This window comes from Podarcis raffonei, chromosome 4, assembly GCF_027172205.1.
Source record: "Podarcis raffonei isolate rPodRaf1 chromosome 4, rPodRaf1.pri, whole genome shotgun sequence".
NCBI classification, from domain to species: Eukaryota; Metazoa; Chordata; class Lepidosauria; order Squamata; family Lacertidae; genus Podarcis; species Podarcis raffonei.
In genome coordinates this window covers 5,799,188-5,817,416 of record NC_070605.1, presented here as the reverse complement: position 1 = coordinate 5,817,416, position 18,229 = coordinate 5,799,188, and the positions used below count along the sequence as shown (strand labels likewise).

The 18,229-nt window shown below is 48.6% G+C and overlaps 1 protein-coding gene across 2 annotated transcripts in view; it reads left to right on the top strand.

Annotated features, from left to right (window-relative positions):
• PDE2A (phosphodiesterase 2A) overlaps window positions 1-18,229 on the top strand; it is a 384,874-nt gene that overhangs the window by 271,691 nt on the left and 94,954 nt on the right. For both annotated transcript variants that reach the window (XM_053385339.1, XM_053385340.1), the window contains one exon: window positions 6,801-6,889. In XM_053385339.1, the coding sequence (XP_053241314.1) occupies window positions 6,801-6,889 (89 nt within the window). The remainder of the gene's footprint in view (window positions 1-6,800; window positions 6,890-18,229) is intronic.

The window sequence follows — 18,229 nt, the reverse complement described above, 5'->3', positions numbered from 1 at the left end:
CTCCCAGCCAGCCAGCCTTCAGCCAGCCTGCCCAAAATGGAGCCCAGTCTTTCTTCTTCCTTCCTCTTCCCAGTACACCTTGCTAAGAACTGTCACCTCACACCCAGGTACCCTGGCAACCTTCCAAACCTCCAGTCTCTGTTCACATCTCAGGGCAAGTGGGGAAGACAGTTCTCTCGAATTGCCAGTGGTCCTCAATGGCCCTCTCTTGTTTCTTAATGTACAGTGGTACCACGGGTTAAGAACTTAATTCATTCCGGAGGTCCATTCTTAACCTGAAACTGTTCTTAACCTGAAGCACCACTTTAGCTAATGTGGCCTCCTGCTGCTGCTGCCGCTGCGCCGCTGCTGCACAATTTCTGTTCTCATCCTTAACCCGAGGTATTATTTCTGGGTTAGCAGAGTCTGTAACCTAAAGCGTATGTAACCTGAAGCGTATGTAACCTGAGGTACTACTATATCTTGGCCAGGTCATTTTGCGTAGGCTAACCCAGGAATTCCTTCAACCTGTAGTTCTTCCTTCACATCCCAAATAATCAAAATCCCACCATTTATTAATTTCTAGGGTTTAGCCCCCATCCCACCCCCCCCAGAAATCTAAAACAATAAGATCAAAACTGGTTCCCAGAGTGCAGCATGGCTCCCTTCCTAGAGTAATTTGGAGAGATCCGAGGTGACTCAGAAACTACAACTAATCCAGAATGCGGCAGCTAGACTAGTGACTGGGCGCGGCCGCTCCCAGTACGTTTCCGAGCACAATTCAAAGTGTTGGTGCTGACCTTTAAAGCCCTAAATGGCCTCGGCCCAGTATACCTGAAGGAGCGTCTCCACCCCCATCGTTCTGCCCGGACACTGAGGTCCAGCTCCGAGGGCCTTCTGGCGGTTCCCTCACTGCGAGAAGCCAAGTTACAGGGAACCAGGCAGAGGGCCTTCTCGGTAGTGGCACCTCCCCTGTGGAACGCCCTCCCACCAGATGTCAAAGCGATAAACAACTACCTGACATTCAGAAGACATCTTAAGGCAGCCCTGTTCAGGGAAGTTTTTAATGTGTGATATTTTAGTGTATTTTTGGTTTCTATGGAAGCCGCCCAGAGTGGCTGGGGAAACCCAGCCAGATGGGCGGGGTACAAATAATAAATTATTATTATTATTATTATTATTATTATTATTATTATTAACACATTTCTTCTCCATCTGTTGCCCGGCCTGGGCTGTCCAGCGGGTGTTGAAGAATCCTTTTAGCCTTATTTCGCTTTTTCCCTTTCGTTGCAATACTTCAGTTGCAAGACAGTGAAAAGAAAGGCTCTCGTGGCATTTGCCAATCGATACATGAAAAATTAAAAAAATCGTGTGAGAAAACCATCTGAAACAAACCACAGTTGTTTTTAAGGCATACGCTGCAAAGTACATCTATCAAAATAAAGGCCTTTCAGAAAAGGGACATTTGTGCTATTATTTTCACTGACACAAATCACAAAGCCCAGAGACAGTGCTTTGCACTCTGGTGGTGCTCCAGGAACAGTCAATGTCTGTGTGTCACACACAAACTGCAAGAAGAATGTTGTCCCTACTCTCAAAGGACCTGGGTTCCTGCTTAGGCCATTTATTAGTTTAAAAAGACAGCTGTGCTGCTTTTTGAAGATTGCAAGATGGTGTGAGATCCATAAAATTCACCAAGGTGGTTAATACAATAAGATTACCTGGAGTCCTGTGTCCAGTTCTGGGCGCCACAATTTAAGAAGGATGCTGACAAGCTGGAAGGTGTGCAGAGGAGGGCGACCAAGATGCTCAGGGGTCTGGAAACCAAGCCTGATGAGGAATGGTTGAAGGAGCTGGATGTGTTTAGCCTGGAAAAGAGGAGATATGATACAGTAGCAAGCTTGCTTTCTCCTGCTCTGGAGGGTAGGACTCGAACCCACGGCTTTAAGTTACAAGAAAGGAGATTCGGACTAAGCATTTGGAAGAACTTTCTGAGGGTAAGAGCTGTCCAACAGTGGAACAGTCTCCCTTGGAAGGTAGTGGAGTTTCCTTCATTGAAGGTTTTAAAGCAGAGGCTGGCTGTCCATCTGTCAGGGATTTTCTGTCTGTGATTCCTGCATTGCAGGGGGGGTTGGACTAGATGGCCCTTGGAGGTCCCTCCTGATTCAACAATTCTAGGATGGCATCAGGTGATAGCCATAACTTCATTTTTAAAAATTTCTTCTGGAATGTTTTACTTGTTGCCATAAACCGCTTTGTAGGCATGTTTGCCTGAAAAGTGTTATACTGATAGGATAATAATAATACAGTGGTACCTCTGGTTACGTACTTAATTCGTTCCGGAGGTCCGTTCTTAACCTGAAACTGTTCTTAAAATGAAGCACCACTTTAGCTAATGGGGCCTCCTGCTGCCACCACGCCGCCAGAGGATGATTTTTGTTCTCATCCTGAAGCAAAGTTCTTAACCTGAGGTACTATTTCTGGGTTAGCGGAGTCTGTAACCTGAAGCGTCTGTAACCTGAAGCATATGTAACCCGAGGTACCACTGTAATAATAATAATAATAATAATAATAATAATAATAATAATAATAATTTATACCCCGCCCATCTGGCTGGTTTTCCCCAGCGACTCTGGGCGACTTCCAACTGAATATTAAAAACAATACAGCGTCAGGCATTAAAAACTTCCCTAAACAGGGCCGCCTTCAGTTGTCTTTTAAAAGTAAAATAGTTGTTTATTGCCTTGACATCTGCTGGGAGGGTGTTCCACAGGGCGGGTGCCACCACCGAGAAGGCCTTCCGCCTGGTTCCCTGTAACTCACTTATCGCAGGGAAGGAACCACTAGAAGGCCCTCGGTGTTCGGGCTGGATGATGGGGGTGGAGATGCTCCTTCAGGTATACAGGACCGAGGCCATTGAGGGCTTTAAAAGTCAGCGCCAACAGCTTAAATTGTGCTCAGAAACATACTGGGAGCCAATGTAGGTTTTTCAAGACCAGTGTTATATGGTCTCAGCAGCCACTCCCAGTCACCAGTCTAGTTGCCGCATTTTGGATTAGTTGTAGTTTCTGGGTCACCTTCAAAGGTAGCCCCACGTAGAGCGCGTTGCAGTAGTCCAAGCGAGAAATAACTAGAGCATGCACCACTCTGGCGAGACAGTCTGCGGGCAGGGAGGGTCTCATCCTGCGTACCAGATGGAGCTGATAAAGAAATTTGTTGTTGTTGTTGTTTAGTCGTTTAGTCGTGTCCGCCTCTTCATGACCCCCTGGACCAGAGCATGCCAGGCACTTCTGTCTTCCACTGCCTCCCACAGTTTGGTCAAACTCATGCTGGTAGCTTCAAGAACACTGTCCAACCATCTCGTCCTCTGTCGTCCCCTTCTCCTTGTGCCCTCCATCTTTCCAAACATCAGGGTCTTTTCCAGGGAGTCTTCTCTTCTCATGAGGTGGCCAAAGTCTTGGAGCCTCAGCTTCACGATCTGTCCTTCCAGTGAGCACTCAGGGCTGATTTCCTTCAGAATGGAGAGGTTTGATCTTCTCGCAGTCCATGGGACTCTCAAGAGTCTCCTCCAGCACCACAATTCAAAAGCATCAATTCTTTGGCGACCAGCCTTCTTTATGGTCCAGCTCTCACTTCCATACATCACTAGTGGGGAAAACAGAGCTTTTACTATATGGACCACTATGACCTGTCCATCTTGGGTGCCCTGCTCGGCATAGTTCATAGCTTCTCTGAGTTATTGAAGCCCCTTTGCCATGGCAAGGCAGTGATCCATGAAGGGGGATAAAGAAATAGATGATGTTTATTTCTGCTGAAGGTCCCAGGTTCAGTCCCATGGAGCTTATGCCAGTTGGGCTGGGAGAGAGCCCTGCCTGAAATCCCAGACAGCTGCTGCCAGTCTGTGTAGACAGTATTAAGCTAGATGGACCAAGGTCCTGGTGGTTCGATCCTGAGCAATCTCCACCTCCCTCTACCCCCGGCGTGGCAGTGTCACGTCCGCTGCCTCCTTCCCACCCGGCCTCCAACGCTCGGCTTCGCTGCTCCCCTGCCGCAACGTGCCCGTCTCTGTGGCCAAATTAAGCACAGCTTCATTACGGACGTTACTATTACGGGTGGAGAGCGAGCAATTTGCAGGCGCTGCTCAGCCTGGAGGGAGACTGCCGAACCCTTCATTTGTCTGGAAGGGGTGATTTAGACAAATCAGGGCCTCAGAGATCGGGAACAGCTGAGGCAGAACAAAACAGAGGGCATGTTTCTGTGGCACCAGAACGTCGAATCACTCAGCGGCGACTGCATTATTTCCGATATTAGCTAAAGATAATGGCTCCGCGTCCCACTCAACTAATGAATTGCACTTACTGACTTCAGCATGCCTCTCTGCCTCGTTGCCTCCGGCAGGCCTGGAGTTGTGGGGTTGGGGACCCCATCTGCCCACAGCTATGGTGCAGCGATGTGCATCACCCATGGGCATACATAAGGGACGCGGGTGGCGCTGTGGTCTAAACCACTGAGCCTCTTGGGCTCGCCGATTGGAAGGTCGGCTGTTTGAACCCCCGTGACGGAGTGAACTCCCGTTGCTCTGTCCCAGCTCCTGCCAACCTAGCAGTTCGAAAGCACACCAGTGCAAGTAGATAAATAGGTACCGCTGTGGCGGGAAGGTAAATGGGGTTTCCATGAGCTCTGGCTTCCGTCTCGGTGTCCCGTTGTGCCAGAAGCAGTTTAGTCCTGCTGGCCACATGACCCGGAAAGCTGTCTGCAGAAAAACGCCGGCTCCCTCGGCCTGAAAGCAAGATGAGCGCCACAACCCCATAGTCGCTTTTGACTGGACTTAGCTGTCTAGGGGTAACAGTAACAACCTTCTTTTAAAGCCATCTAAGTTGGTGGTGCTGTGGGTTAAACCACAGGGCATAGGGCTTGCTGATCAGAAGGGCGGCGGTTTGAATCCCTGCGATGGGGTGAGCTCCCGTTGCTCAGTCCCAGCTCCTGCCAACCTAGCAGTTCGGAACCATGCCAGTGCAAGTAGATAAGTAGGTCCCGCTATGGCGGGAAGAACTTCCTGACAGTAAGAGCTCTTTCAAAGTGGAACAGGTTGTGGACTCCCCTTCTTTGGAGGTTTTTAAGCAGAGGTTGCCCTGGGTACTTTAGCTGAGATCCTAGCATTGCAGGGGGTTGGACTAGATGGCCCCTTGGGGTTCCGTTCAATTTTAAAATTCTTCAATTTTATGTCACAGAGATGGCATGGCTTCTGGGGTGCCCAGCATCTACGTTTCCGAGCACGATTCAAAGTGTTGGTGCTGACCTTTAAAGCCCTAAACGGCCTCGGTCCTGTATACCTGAAGGAGCGTCTCCACCCCCATCATTCTGCCCGGACGCTGAGGTCCAGCGCCAAGGGCCTTCTGGCGGTTCCCTCGCTGTGAGAAGCCAAGTTACAGGGAACCAGGCAGAGGGCCTTCTCAGTAGTGGCGCCTGCCCTGTGGAACACCCTCCCATCAGATGTCAAAGAGATAAATAATTACCTGACATTCAGAAGACATCTTAAGGCAGCCCTGTTCAGGGAAGTTTTTAATATGTAACGCTGTACTGTTTTTAACACTGATTGGGAGCCGCCCAGAGTGGCTGGGGAAACTCAGCCAGATGGGCGGGGTATAAATAATAAATTATTATTATTATTATTATTATTATTATTATTATTATTATTATTATTATTCTGGCCACACCCTGGACCAGGCATAGGCAAACTCAGCCCTTCAGATGTTTTGGGACTACAATTCCCATCATCCCTGACCTCTGGTCCTGTTAGCTAGGGATCATGGGAGTTGTAGTCCCAAAACATCTGGCGGGCCAAGTTTGCCTATGCTTGCCCTGGACCACTAGGATTTTAGAATTGTGCAATTGGAAGGGACCTCGGTTTAGGGAAGCTTTTAATGTTTGAAGTTTTATTCTGTTTTTAGTGTTCCATTGGGAGCCGCCCAGAGTGGCTGGCAAAACCCAGCCAGATGTGCGGGGTATAAATATTCTTATTCTTATTACCTCAAGTGTCATCCAGTCCAACCCCCGGCAATTCCCAAATTTGTTTTGGGGAAAATGATTTTCATCTGCAGTAGAAAACAATGCAATCGAATAAGAAGAGAGGGAGGTAGAACAGCCAGTCCACCAAGAGAACAGCCACACCAGCCCATTCAGCTAAGCCCCCCTGAAGAGGATTTAATTGTGAGGCTTCTCAGTGGTGAAGTCATTGGGAGACAATTAGCAGCAAAATAGTATTAATCTGTTCCGGGAGGTTGCAAGACGCTGGCTATCTGGGGCATGGGGTGGGGTGGAGGCATGCAGGAAGTTGGGTTTTTAATCCGGAAAGCTGTGCCAACAGCGCCTGGGTACTGTGGCCTGTCGCCTGCCCTCCATAGTTCCCCTCTTCTTTCGGCGCTAATGGCCTTGCGTCTCCTGGGCGCCTTTGCCAGCCTCCCTGACACACTTAATAGGCTCATGCGGATGTCCAAATCAGAGTTAATTGGAGCCAGAAGCAGCGCTGTTTCATCTTGGGAAAAGCAGCCAGCTCCTTTTTCGGGTGCCTGAGTTTCATGTGGATCTAGGATTCTGAGGAGGCACTGCAAATCCTCCATTGGGTGCTGCATGATGACAACCTTATGTTTTTATGTATATAAGAAGATAGGGCTCTTCTGATGTTCTGGTGCCAAGCTGTACTGGGCTTTATTTACTGAAACCAGCAACATGAACTTAGCCCAGTAGCTAATTGATAGTCGCTGTGACTTATTCTGCAATGGCTTAACACAGCATAACAATCTGTACTCTTTAACCCTCAGGAAAGAGTATATGTCTACCTCGTGGATGGGGAAACCCGGCTGACGTGCAACGACCCACCCCATGAGTTCCCACAGGAGGGAAAACTTGGGTAAGCTATATCACCTCTATGTGGGGGTGGATTTCATATAAAGAGATCGCAGTGTAACACCAGCGTTACCATCTTCTGCAAGAGTAGTGCTATAACGGAGAATGTGATACTGATTTTATTAGTCAAGAAAGAGAGTGCATCGGCTGTAACATTCTTATTATTTTCCCATCTTTTAATATATTACAGATATAGTCCTAGTGGTGCAGCAATGAAACCGCTAGCATATTGGCAAAGTTAGTTGGCTCTGTTGGGATGCGCGGATGGCGCTGTGGGTTAAACCACTGAGCCTAGGGCTTGCTGATCAGAAGGTTGGCGGTTCGAATCCCCGCGACGGGGTGAGCTCCCGTTGCTCGGTCCCTGCTCCTGCCAACCTAGCAGTTCGAAAGCACGTCAAAGTGCAAGTAGATAAAGAGGTACCGCTCCGGCGGGAAGGTAAACGGAGTTTTCGTGCGCTGCTCTGGTTCGCCAGAAGCGGCTTAGTCATGCTGGCCACATGACCCGGAAGCTGGACGCCGGCTCCCTTGGCCAATAAAGCGAGATGAGCGCTGCAACCCCAGAGTCGGTCACGACTGGACCTAATGGTCAGGGGTCCCTATACCTTTACCTTTAAGCTGGCTCTGGTATGGTTTCAAAGTGGAGGGGGGACAGCGTGTTGAGATTCCTGCATTGCAGAGGGTTGAACTAGATGACCTGTGGGACCCTTCCAACTCTACAATTCTATGATTCTATGATTGCACTCTAATACAAAAAAAAAATCCCCAACAACTTCAGCCCATTTGCTGCCTTCTTTCCTCTCGGTCTTAATGTGAAAATGCCGGTCAGATCACTCTCAAATTTCCTTTCACAAAGCCTTTCGCTTTTCACAAGCTCACTCAGCCACAGTGTGTCAGTCTAATTCACAACAGCTAATTCCTGGTGGTGATTTCTGATTGTACCTTTTATTTTTATTTTATTTTTACAGATTGGGATTGTGGGGTGGGTGCCACAGACTACACACCTCTGAACTCCAGGACAGGGAAAGAGCATTTTTCTTGAAGGCTATGCATACTGAGCAGAGAGAATTCTCCATATTGACTGGAGAATGTACAATAGCCGAACACAGTGCAGGTGTTTGCGTGACGTCACAGGTGCTAGCCAATTGGTGTCCTTCACAGCTGGGTTTTGCAGCGGATTTGAAGAACCTGTTTATTTTTAGCTTGACCCTGGTGAAGAAAAAAAAATACATGTGCATTGAATGGAGTGGTGGTTCCAAACCTGCTCCTCTGCTGTAACTGTTAAATCTGTTTTTGTCCAAACGTTATTGAGGGTTTTTATTATTTTTATTTAAAAAAAGGGCTTTGTGTTTCTGCTGGAAAGAGGGAAGGATGCAAAACTGCCCATAATGATTCCAAATCGCCCTGCTTTATCTGCGGCCGCCGGTCTATCACTTGCAAATCAACTTGCCACGGTCAACAAACCAGTTATGGGAAAGGCGATTGCTCTCCCTCTGCAAAAATAACTTGTTATCTGAGTTACGATTCACTCGACTGCGGCATGTTCTCCTGGTCCCATCTGGACCTATAAAGTGCATCCACTTCAGTGACCTCACAGAGATAGATAGATGCACATAAAGCCACTCTCGCTGTGTGGATACAAGATACGAAGTTTTATAACCCTTCGCTAAAGCCAGCCAAGAACAGGCCAAGGGTCTGTTCAACCCAAGCACAATATGCAGTCTTCTTGGTCAAAGCCACTGCAGATCGAGGGCAGCCTTCTCAGGTAGCTATTGATTTCATTTACTTATTTTACTAATACCCTACCTTTCCTCCAAGGGATGCGGGTGGCGCTGTGGTCTAAACCACTGAGCCCCTTGGGCTTGCCTATCAGAAGGTTGGTGGTTCGAATCCCCGTGACGGGGTGAGCTCCCATTGCTCAGACCCTGCTCCTGCCAACCTAGCAGTTCGAAAGCACGTCAAAGTGCAAGTAGATAAAGAGGTAGCGCTCCGGCGGGAAGGTAAACGGCGTTTCCGTGCGCTGCTCTGGTTCGCCAGAAGCGGCTTAGTCCTGCTGGCCACATGACCTGGAAGCTGTACGCCGACTCCCTCGGCCAATAAAGCGAGATGAGTGCCACAACCCCAGAGTCGTCCGCGACTGGACCTAATGGTCAGGGGTCCCTTTACCTTTATGTTTCCTGCAATGAGCTCAAGGGGGCATGCACAGTTTTCGTGTTCCCCCTCACAACAACCCTGCGAGGTAGGCTAAGCTGAGAGGCAGCCACTGTGAGCTAAGGTCAGTCAGTGAGATTCAAGCGGCAGAGTGGAGATTTGAACCCTGGTCTCCCAGGCCCTAGACTGACACTTTTAACTATTACACCACCATTGAGACCAGAAAGCAAGAGGAATGGATGGATGGATGGATGGATGGATTATATTTCTATGCTGCTTTTCATTCAAATGATTCCCAAAGTGCCTTATAATTGCTTAGTTGGTTAGAGTGTGATTATGACATATTCCTGCATTGCAGGGAATTGGATTAGATGGTCCTCAGGTTTTCTTCCAACTCTTGTGATTCTATGAGAAATAACAGGTAGAACATAGCAGGGCATCACAAATCATATAGAATAATTAACAAATCACCGGTAAAACAATTGCAATCTATAAGCCACTGCAAAAAAAGCAACAACTAAAAAATGAGCTAAATGTCACAATTAAAGCAAAAGTCTTATTATATGATTAACAAATCAAGACTGCATTTACGATCGCCGAAACAATAATTAACAGCATTAGCAAAATAGCAACCAAAAGACCATACTCTCCACACCCCCAAGACTCAAAATCTTTTATTCTGTTTCACTCATCAAACTACATATACAGCTAATGCCCGCTCAGCTGCCCTGCTCTATTGCACTGACTGTGGGACTAGGACAGAAAGGAGAAATCTAAGAGCTGAAATCTCCCTGAGGAGGTTTAGAGAACGCTTTCCCAGCCTGGTGCCCTCCAGGTGCTTTGCGCTATAATTCCCACCGGCGCCAGCATCCTGTAGCGCTGCATCAACTACAGCTCCTCAATGACCAGAGGCAGCTGTTCTGCTTCTCCCTCCTTAGTGCCAGCCCTTTTTGGTGCGCTTGCGGCTACTCGGCTGCAACCCGACAGCCAGTCTGGGAGAGGTGCCAGTTGCCAGCGGCAGATTAATGCCCTCCCCAGGCTGTTTACAGCCCCTGGCTGTTATCTACTGCAAACAAGTCAGCGGCAGGCAGACAAATCGTTTTCCATGGATATTGCTCCGCTGCCTCAGAGGATAAGACGGCCTCCGTCGGCCAGGAGTCAGCCTGCCCACACCCAGCCCCTTTGCAGCTCTCGGACTGGCACACTGGGCTCTGGGAGGCTCTCGTGAGATCATAGAATTACAGAATTGTAGAGTTGCAAAGGGACCCCCAAGGATCATCCAGCCCAGCCCCCTGCAATGCAGGAATCTCAGCTGAAGCATCCGTGACAGGTGGCCATCCGACCTCTGCTTAAAAACATCCAGCAAATCCCATGAGATCTCGGCTGGTCCTGTGAGATGTGAGAGCCTTCCATAGCCTCTTAAGCAAGGAGGAGAACTTAAAAGCTCTCTGCCTTGCATAGGGCAGGAGACCTTTCCAGTGCAGCAGGTTAAGAGAGGTAAGGTTGCTCCAAGGAGGTGGTTCAAGCATGTACTGTATTTTTTGCTCTATAAGACTCACCTTTTCCCTCCTAAAAAGTAAGGGGGAATGTGTGTGCGTCTTATGGAGCGAATGCAGGCTGCGTAGCTATCACAGAAGCCAGAACAGCAAGCGGGATTGCTGCTTTCACTGCGCAGTGATCTCTTTTGCTGTTCTGGCTTCTGAGATTCAGAATATATTTTTTCTTGTTTTCCTCCTCCAAAAACTAGGTGCGTCTTGTGGTCTGGTGCGTCTTATAGAGCGAAAAATACGGTAAGCCCCACGCAACTTGCAAATCAACCGTATAAACAGACAAGCAGTGCTCAACTTAGAGCAGGGGTCGGAAGGTACCCTCATAAGGCTTGGTTTCCTAAGACTTGAGGGCGCCTTATGTTAGAATCACAGAATTGTAGATTTGGAAGGGGCCCCACGGGTCATCCAGCCCAACCCCCTGCAATGTAGGTTAAAATCTGCAGTCCAGCTGAGTCAGATTGCTCCTAGCTGCCCGTGGTCATGAGGGTCCCAGAGCCTCCTTGGCTGGGCAAGCAGAAACTCCCTGCTTGGGGAAGAACTGATTGATAAGCCGAGCAAACAGATTCCTATAACCACACACTGCCTGGCAGGATCAGGGAATATGAATGTTGGCTATGCTGCAGCACCACCGCTGCATGTGGCTGGCAGGTGGTACTGCAACCACCAGCTTCGGAGGGGTCAGATGGTGGAAGGAGCCCACCTGAGTGTCACTGGCCTTATAAAAGCTGCCAGTTGCCCCGGCACCTTGGTGCAAGCGGCCCCATCTCTCCATCGCAGGATGAGATTCCAGGGCCACCAGCCCAAACGGGAGCAAACAACTTAGCTGGCTAATGAATTGCTCTTAAAGGAATGGTGAACGGCCATCCCTTGATGGAGGCATTGCACTGGGGCACGGCTGCAGGAGCGATTTTAACAGTCCTTCAGTTGCACAGCCGCTATTCTGGTGGCAAATGTTTGCTTATCAGGACACTTCTTGTGCTTTTATAGCCTTGCGCACACGGGAGCTGCCGGAGGTTTATGGCCTGCTATTCATTTTAAGGTCTGTTTGCTCACAAGGGCCTTTCAGCACTTTTTTCTGGAGATAGCAGGCGAGGCTGCAGGAGGGAGGGGGGCGGAGAGGAGCTCACTTCTTCACCCTTTCTTGGCACCTGGATGAAACTGCTCCCCTCGTTTCAGGGATGGTTTCTTTTGCAAAAGACGTTCGAGTCATCTCAGTTAAGATAATCAGGAAGCTGCATTGTATTGAATCAAACCTTTAGACCACTTAGTTCAGAACTGCATGCTCTGACCGGCAGCATCTGTGCAGGCTTTGGGGGCCTTTCCACCCTACCTGCAGATGCCACTGGAGGCCAGGCCTGAGACTATCTGCCTGCAAGGTGGATGCTCTCTCTTCCAGCCATGGCCCCTCCTCTGCCCTAGGGAGCTGCCCTCTGTGAGTCAGACCTTTGGTCCACCTAGCTCAGTATTGTCTACACTGGCTGGCAGAAGCTCTCACAGAATCATAGACTTGGAAGGGACCACAAGCGTCATCTAGTCCAACCCCCTGCAATGCAGGAATCTCAGCTAAAGCATCAGTGGCAGGTGGCCATCCAACCTCTGCTTAGAAGTCTCCAAGGAACAAGAGTCCACCAGCTTCCAAAGGAGACTGCTCCACTGCCAAACAATTCTTGCTGTCAGATAGTTCTTCCTGATGTTTAGCTGGAATCTCCTTTCATGTAACTTGTAGCCATGGGTTCGAGTCTTACCTTCCAGAGCAGGAGGAAACAAGCTTATTCCCTCTTCCATGTGACAGCCCTTGTGATATTTGGAGATGGCTATCATATCTCCTGCTTCTTGGGAGAAAAGCAATGACAAACCTAGACAGCATCTTAAAAGGTAGAGACATCACCTTGCCAACAAAGGTCCGTATAGTTAAAGCTGTGGTTTTCCCAGTAGTGATGTATGGAAGTGAGAGCTGGACCATAAAGAAGGCTGATCGCCGAAGAATTGATGCTTTTGAATTATGGTGCTGAAGGAGACTCCTGAGAGTCCCATGGACTGCAAGAAGATCAAACCTCTCCATTCTTAAGGAAATCAGCCCTGAGTGCTCACTGGAAGGACAGATCGTGAAGCTGAGGCTCCAATACTTTGGCCACCTCATGAGAAGAGAAGACTCCCTGGAAAAGACCCTGATGTTGGGGAAGATGGAGGGCACAAGGAGAAGGGGGCGACAGAGGACGAGATGGTTGGATAGTGTTTTCGAGGTTACCAGCATGAGTTTGACCAAACTGCGGGAGGCAGTGGAGGACAGAGGTGCCTGGCGTGCTCTGGTCCATGGGGTCACGAAGAGTCGGACACGACTAAACGACTAAACAACAACAACAATCATATCTCCTCTCAGTCTCCTTTTTTTCCAGGCTAAACATACTGAAATAAAAGAAGTAAGGTCTTTTATATATATATAATAAATGTTCATAAATGTACCAACCAAGTGCATACATAGATCAGCACAGGAAGACTGCCCTGAAACCATTTTGACTCCCAAGCTGACCAAATGTTTTCTCTGCAAGGAGGGAGGGGGTGAGGGAACCTTCCCATCGTCTCAGGATTTGGGTAATCACCATCTCAAAGGAATGGCCAGACTACCAGGAAAGGCAATCAGATAAGGCATTATCAGATAACCTGGCAGACAGGAAAAACAACAACATTCAAATTTCTGTTGTAGACCACCTTTTCTGTGATGTAGGTATGACGTTTCTGGGGGGTGGTCTTGGGTTACACCCCTTCTGTGATGTATGTATGATGTATGGAGGGGTGGTCTTGAACTCCAGGGCGGGCAATTTAAAATGTCTATATAAGGGTGGGCACACCTTGGTCCGGGGTCCTCCTCCTTTCCTGTGTGTGAGGGGAGCACCCTGTTGCAACAGTTCAATATAGATCAGGCTTACGAGCTGCTTTGCTTCTCAATATTCTGTGGTTGGCCTCTGTTATTTTCTCTGACCGATGGAGAACCTGCAAAGGACTCTATAAGGGCTCTTGTGTTCCCCATAAGGGAATAAGGGCAGATTTTAGTTTATTACAATTATTACCCAGCTCCTTAAACCATTCCTCATGAGGCTCAGTTTCCAGACCCCTGATCATCTTGGTCACCCTCCTCTGCCCAGCTTGTCAACATCCTTCTTAAATTGTGGTGCCCAGAACTGGACACAGGACTCCAGGTGTGGTCTGACCAAGACAGAACAGATAGAGTAGGGCTATGATTTCCTTTGAGCTGGACACTACACTTCTGTTGATGCAGCCTAGAATAGCATTAGCTTTTTTTGCTGCTGCATCACACTGTGGACTCGTATTCAGGTTGTAGTCCACCAAGTCCCTTAGATCCTTTCCACATGTACTGCTAGTAAGCCAGGTATCCCCCATCCTATATTTGTGCAGCTGGTTCTTCCTGCCTAAATGCCTTCAGGGTTTCAGACTGGAGACTTTCCCAGCCCTACATAGAAAAGTCAATTGGGACCGAACCTGGGACCTTCTGAAGAAGCGTTTGGATTTGATATCCTGCTTTATCACTACCCGAAGGAGTCTCAAAGTGGCTCACAATCTCTTTTCCCTTCCTCCCCCACAACAAACACTCTGTGAGGTGAGTGAGGCTGAGAGACTTCAGAGAAGTGTGACTAGCCCAAGGTCACCCAGCAGCTGCATGTGGAGGAGCGGGGAAGCGAACCCGGTTCACCAGATTACGAGTCCACTGCTCTTAACCACTACACCACACTGGCTCTCTGTCACTACACCACACTGGCTCCCTCTGGAAGGGAGAAATAATACCATGTGTGCAAAGTGCAGGCAAACATCCCTGGGATTCAGACAACCAACTGCCCACCTGTTTCTTTAAAAGTCATTTAAAAAACAAAAAAGAGGAAAAATAAACACCCTCAGCCCTCTTGTCTAAGGCCAGCCAAATCTCCGAAACCCTGAAATTTCAGTGAGATTTGACTGCCAATTTCGTGGGGTGTCTTTGTTGCTTCCCCATCACCCTGCAAAATAAAACCTGGACCAAAAGATGCAGCCAAGCTCTAAAAAGTCCAACGGTGTCAATAGCTCACAGCCACCAAGTCCTGTAATGGCAGGGGTGATCTTTCCCCAGGGATCAAAAGGGCCAAAATGAGGCTCGCGCCACTCTCTTCCCCCTTCCCTGTGTTATAAAGAGGTGTGGCCACCACTAAACTCTCTGAATAGAGGGAGAAGGGCAGGACCAGCAGGGAGGCCCCACTCCTCGCTCGCTCGCTCGCCTGGAGGGTAATCGCTGCTCGCCGTGGGCGACCAGGAAAGCGGCAAATTACCCCTCCGCCAAACGGCAGGGCCCATTTCTGTGCAGCATGGCAATAAGCGCATATTGGGAATAATAATAGCAACAAATTAGAGACCGAGAGAGAGGGGGAGAGATTTGATTTGTTTCTGTCGCTTTTGCAGAGAGGGAGGGGTGGAGGAAAACCTGTCTCTGAAGCGCTGTCAAGAGAAGCATGTTGCGCTTCAGATTGACACACAGGGGGCAGGCATGTAGGCAGCCAAGTACAATAGGCAGGCAATCCAACATGCATCTGATTTCTGGATTTTTTTTAAGCGTGTGGGATGGCAGTGCTACCCCAGGAGGCGAGAAAACGCAAGAATACAGCGCGATCATTTTTGTTCAACTTTCAAAGGGTGTGTGTGTGTGTGTGTGTGTGTGTGTTTATGATTTGCATTCTTTTAAAAACCGACAGATGATTCATGCCAACCCCGCCTTTGCCAGCAAGGCATATTTCATCTCGTTTAGCTGCGTGGCGAGCCACTGTTAATTGCATCCACGGAACACATCAAACGGAACCGGAGATAAATTGGAAATGGAGACTGACATGAAAAGGAAGACAGCCTGATCCGTGCCTCTGTATCACACGTGCGCCTTCCTTCCTTGCCCTCAAGGTTGTTGGCCGCGGGTTTATTTTGTCACCTTCGAAACACACTTTGTGGGCTCCTGCAATGTAGGCTTTGCTTTCATCTCCCGGAAAAATCCTGGGGGTGCCATCCTGCCTGGCAGAAGCAGACGGGCAGGAAAAGGTCCGTCCACACAGAATTGAACTGTGGAACTCACTCCCACTGGAGGAAGTGATGAATATCAACCTAGATGGCTTTAAGCCAAGGTTGGATGGCCATCTGTCAGGGATGCTTCCTGCGTTGCAGGGGGTTGGGCTAGATGACCCTTGCGGTCCCCTTGCTAGCGTTTCACTCCTCCGTTGATGGATGTGTGATTGTTACATCAACGTCTGTGTTTACTTTCCAGGCTTGGGAAGTGTGAGAACGGAAGTCAGTCCTATCTCTCTAACTAAATATTAATTTTAGGTGGTGACTACAGATGAGATTTGTGTGCTAATTTAGTGTAGTCAATCGTTACTCTAGCAAGACGGGAAAACCCTATAGTGGTGTTTTACACTACCCTAACCTTTGAGCAATGAGAGAATCCAGGGTTCCCAGGCCCTTCCTCAGGGTTCATCTTCCTTGAAATAAAGGTCAGTGGTGCCTTTAGGATACGTGCTCGTTATTTGCACATGTATGCAACCTAAGTATAGTACCTTGGGCTAAGTACAGTACCTCGGGTTAAGAACTTTGCTTCAGGATGAGAACAGAAATCACATGGTGGTGGCACAGTGGCAGCAGGAGGCCCCATTAGCTAAAGCGGTACCTCAGGTTAAGAACAGTTTCAGGTTAAGAACGGAACTCCAGAACGAATTAAGTTCTTAACCCGAGGTAACACTGTACATTAAAACAGTCATTAAAGAGGGCTGCCTTCAGATGTCTTCTAAACATCAGATAGTTGATTATTTCCTTGACATCTGATGGGAGGATGTTCCACAGGGCTGGCGCCACCACCGAGAAGGCCCTCTGCCTGGTTCCCTGTAACCTCACTTCTCGCAGGGAGGGAACTGCCAGAAGGCCCTTGGAGCTGGACCTCAGTGTCCGGGCTTAATGATGGGGTGGAGACGCTCCTTCAAGTCTACTGGGCCGAGGCCGTTTAGGGCTTTCAAGATCAGCACCAACACTTTGAATTGTGCTTGGAAATGTACTGGGAGCCAATGTAGGTCTTTCAGGACTGGTGGTATATGGTCTCGGCGGCCGCCCCCAGTCACCAGTCTAGTATCTTCTCTTAGCTTCTAAACCTCCCCGGGTACAAGACTCCAAGAATGACAAGGGGCTTAGGGCATCATCCAGACTGACCCCCGCCCACCTCCCAAAAAATTAATAACATCATTTTTTAAAAAAAAAAAGTTTTCCTATCATCACCCAATGAAAAACCAGTGAAGCTGGCGACACAGCCCAGGTTCAAGAGAGTTTGCTCTGTGCCCGTCCAATGCCATCTGTACTTAAATGCCAGCCCCCCTTCTGCAACTTTGCTGAGGTGGAGCAGCGAAAAAACAAACTGTCAGGGAAGAAAAATGCAGCAAACCGCTTTCTCTAATCTCTTAATTGCAATCTTCTTTTTTTTAAGGTTGCTGTTTCTCTGTTCTTTGCAAAAGGTGTGATTTGCAAGCCGCCACAGTGCTTTGGGAATATTTCATTTGCACGGCGGGTTTGCACATTTAACCCAGCTCCCCGGGACTCCCGGAGTTTGCAATTGCTGCTTGAAAGGTTTCAGATCTTTCGACAAAGGAGCATTTAGGAACTGCAGGTCCTCCATAGCAGTGGGATGCTTTGGGCGTTTGCTTGAGACTGTCTCGCTGCAGATCCATTGATGGCCAAAAAAAACACAAATGAGATCTGGGAATCTGTTGAGCTCAGCTCCTTGTCAAGGAATTTGCCGGGCCCTGAGATGGGATCCTCTCCCTGCCCCACGTAACTCCTGCCCCTCTCCAGAGAGATATCAGCTTGCCTAACACTCACTGGTTTACTCATTTCTATATATAGAGTGCCTACATTCTGCATGTGGAAATGGCTTTAGATACCTATTAAAGGTAAAGGTAAAGGGGTAAAGGGACCCCCTGACCATTAAGTCCAGTCGCAGATGACTCTGGGATTGCGGCTCTCATCTCGCTTTACTGGCCGAGGGAGCTGGCGTTTGTCCGCAGACAGTTTTTCCGGGTCATGTGGCCAGTGTGACTAAGCCACTTCTGGCAAACCAGAGCAGCGCACAGAAACGCTGTTTACCTTCCCGCCGGAGCGGTACCTATTTATCTACTTGCACTGCATGCTTTCGAACTGCTAGGTTGGCAGGAGCTGCTAGGTTGGCAGGAGCAGGGACCGAGCAATGGGAGCTCACCCCGTCACAGGGATTCGAACTGCTGACCTTTTGGTTATAAATTACTATAGGGCATATATTCAACACAAAAAACAGCATCAAATTGTTGTTGACAAAGGACAGCTGGACATATAAAGCTGGACATTACCTTCAGTAGTTTAGGGCCTCATCAAACCTAAATCCAGCCCTGTTGTGGGGTGGGGTGGCAAAGGGACCTGTGCCCCTAGGACTTGGCACCCCTTATTGGCAGTTGAAACAGATGGAATATGCAGAATTAGCAAGTTTAACTTGCAAAATCAGAGAGCAAAATGAAATCGATTTCAAGGAGGATTGGAAAATGTTTGTAGATTATTTTTTAAAAAAATATTGTAAACATGTTGGCACGCTAGCAGGTTTGGAGTAA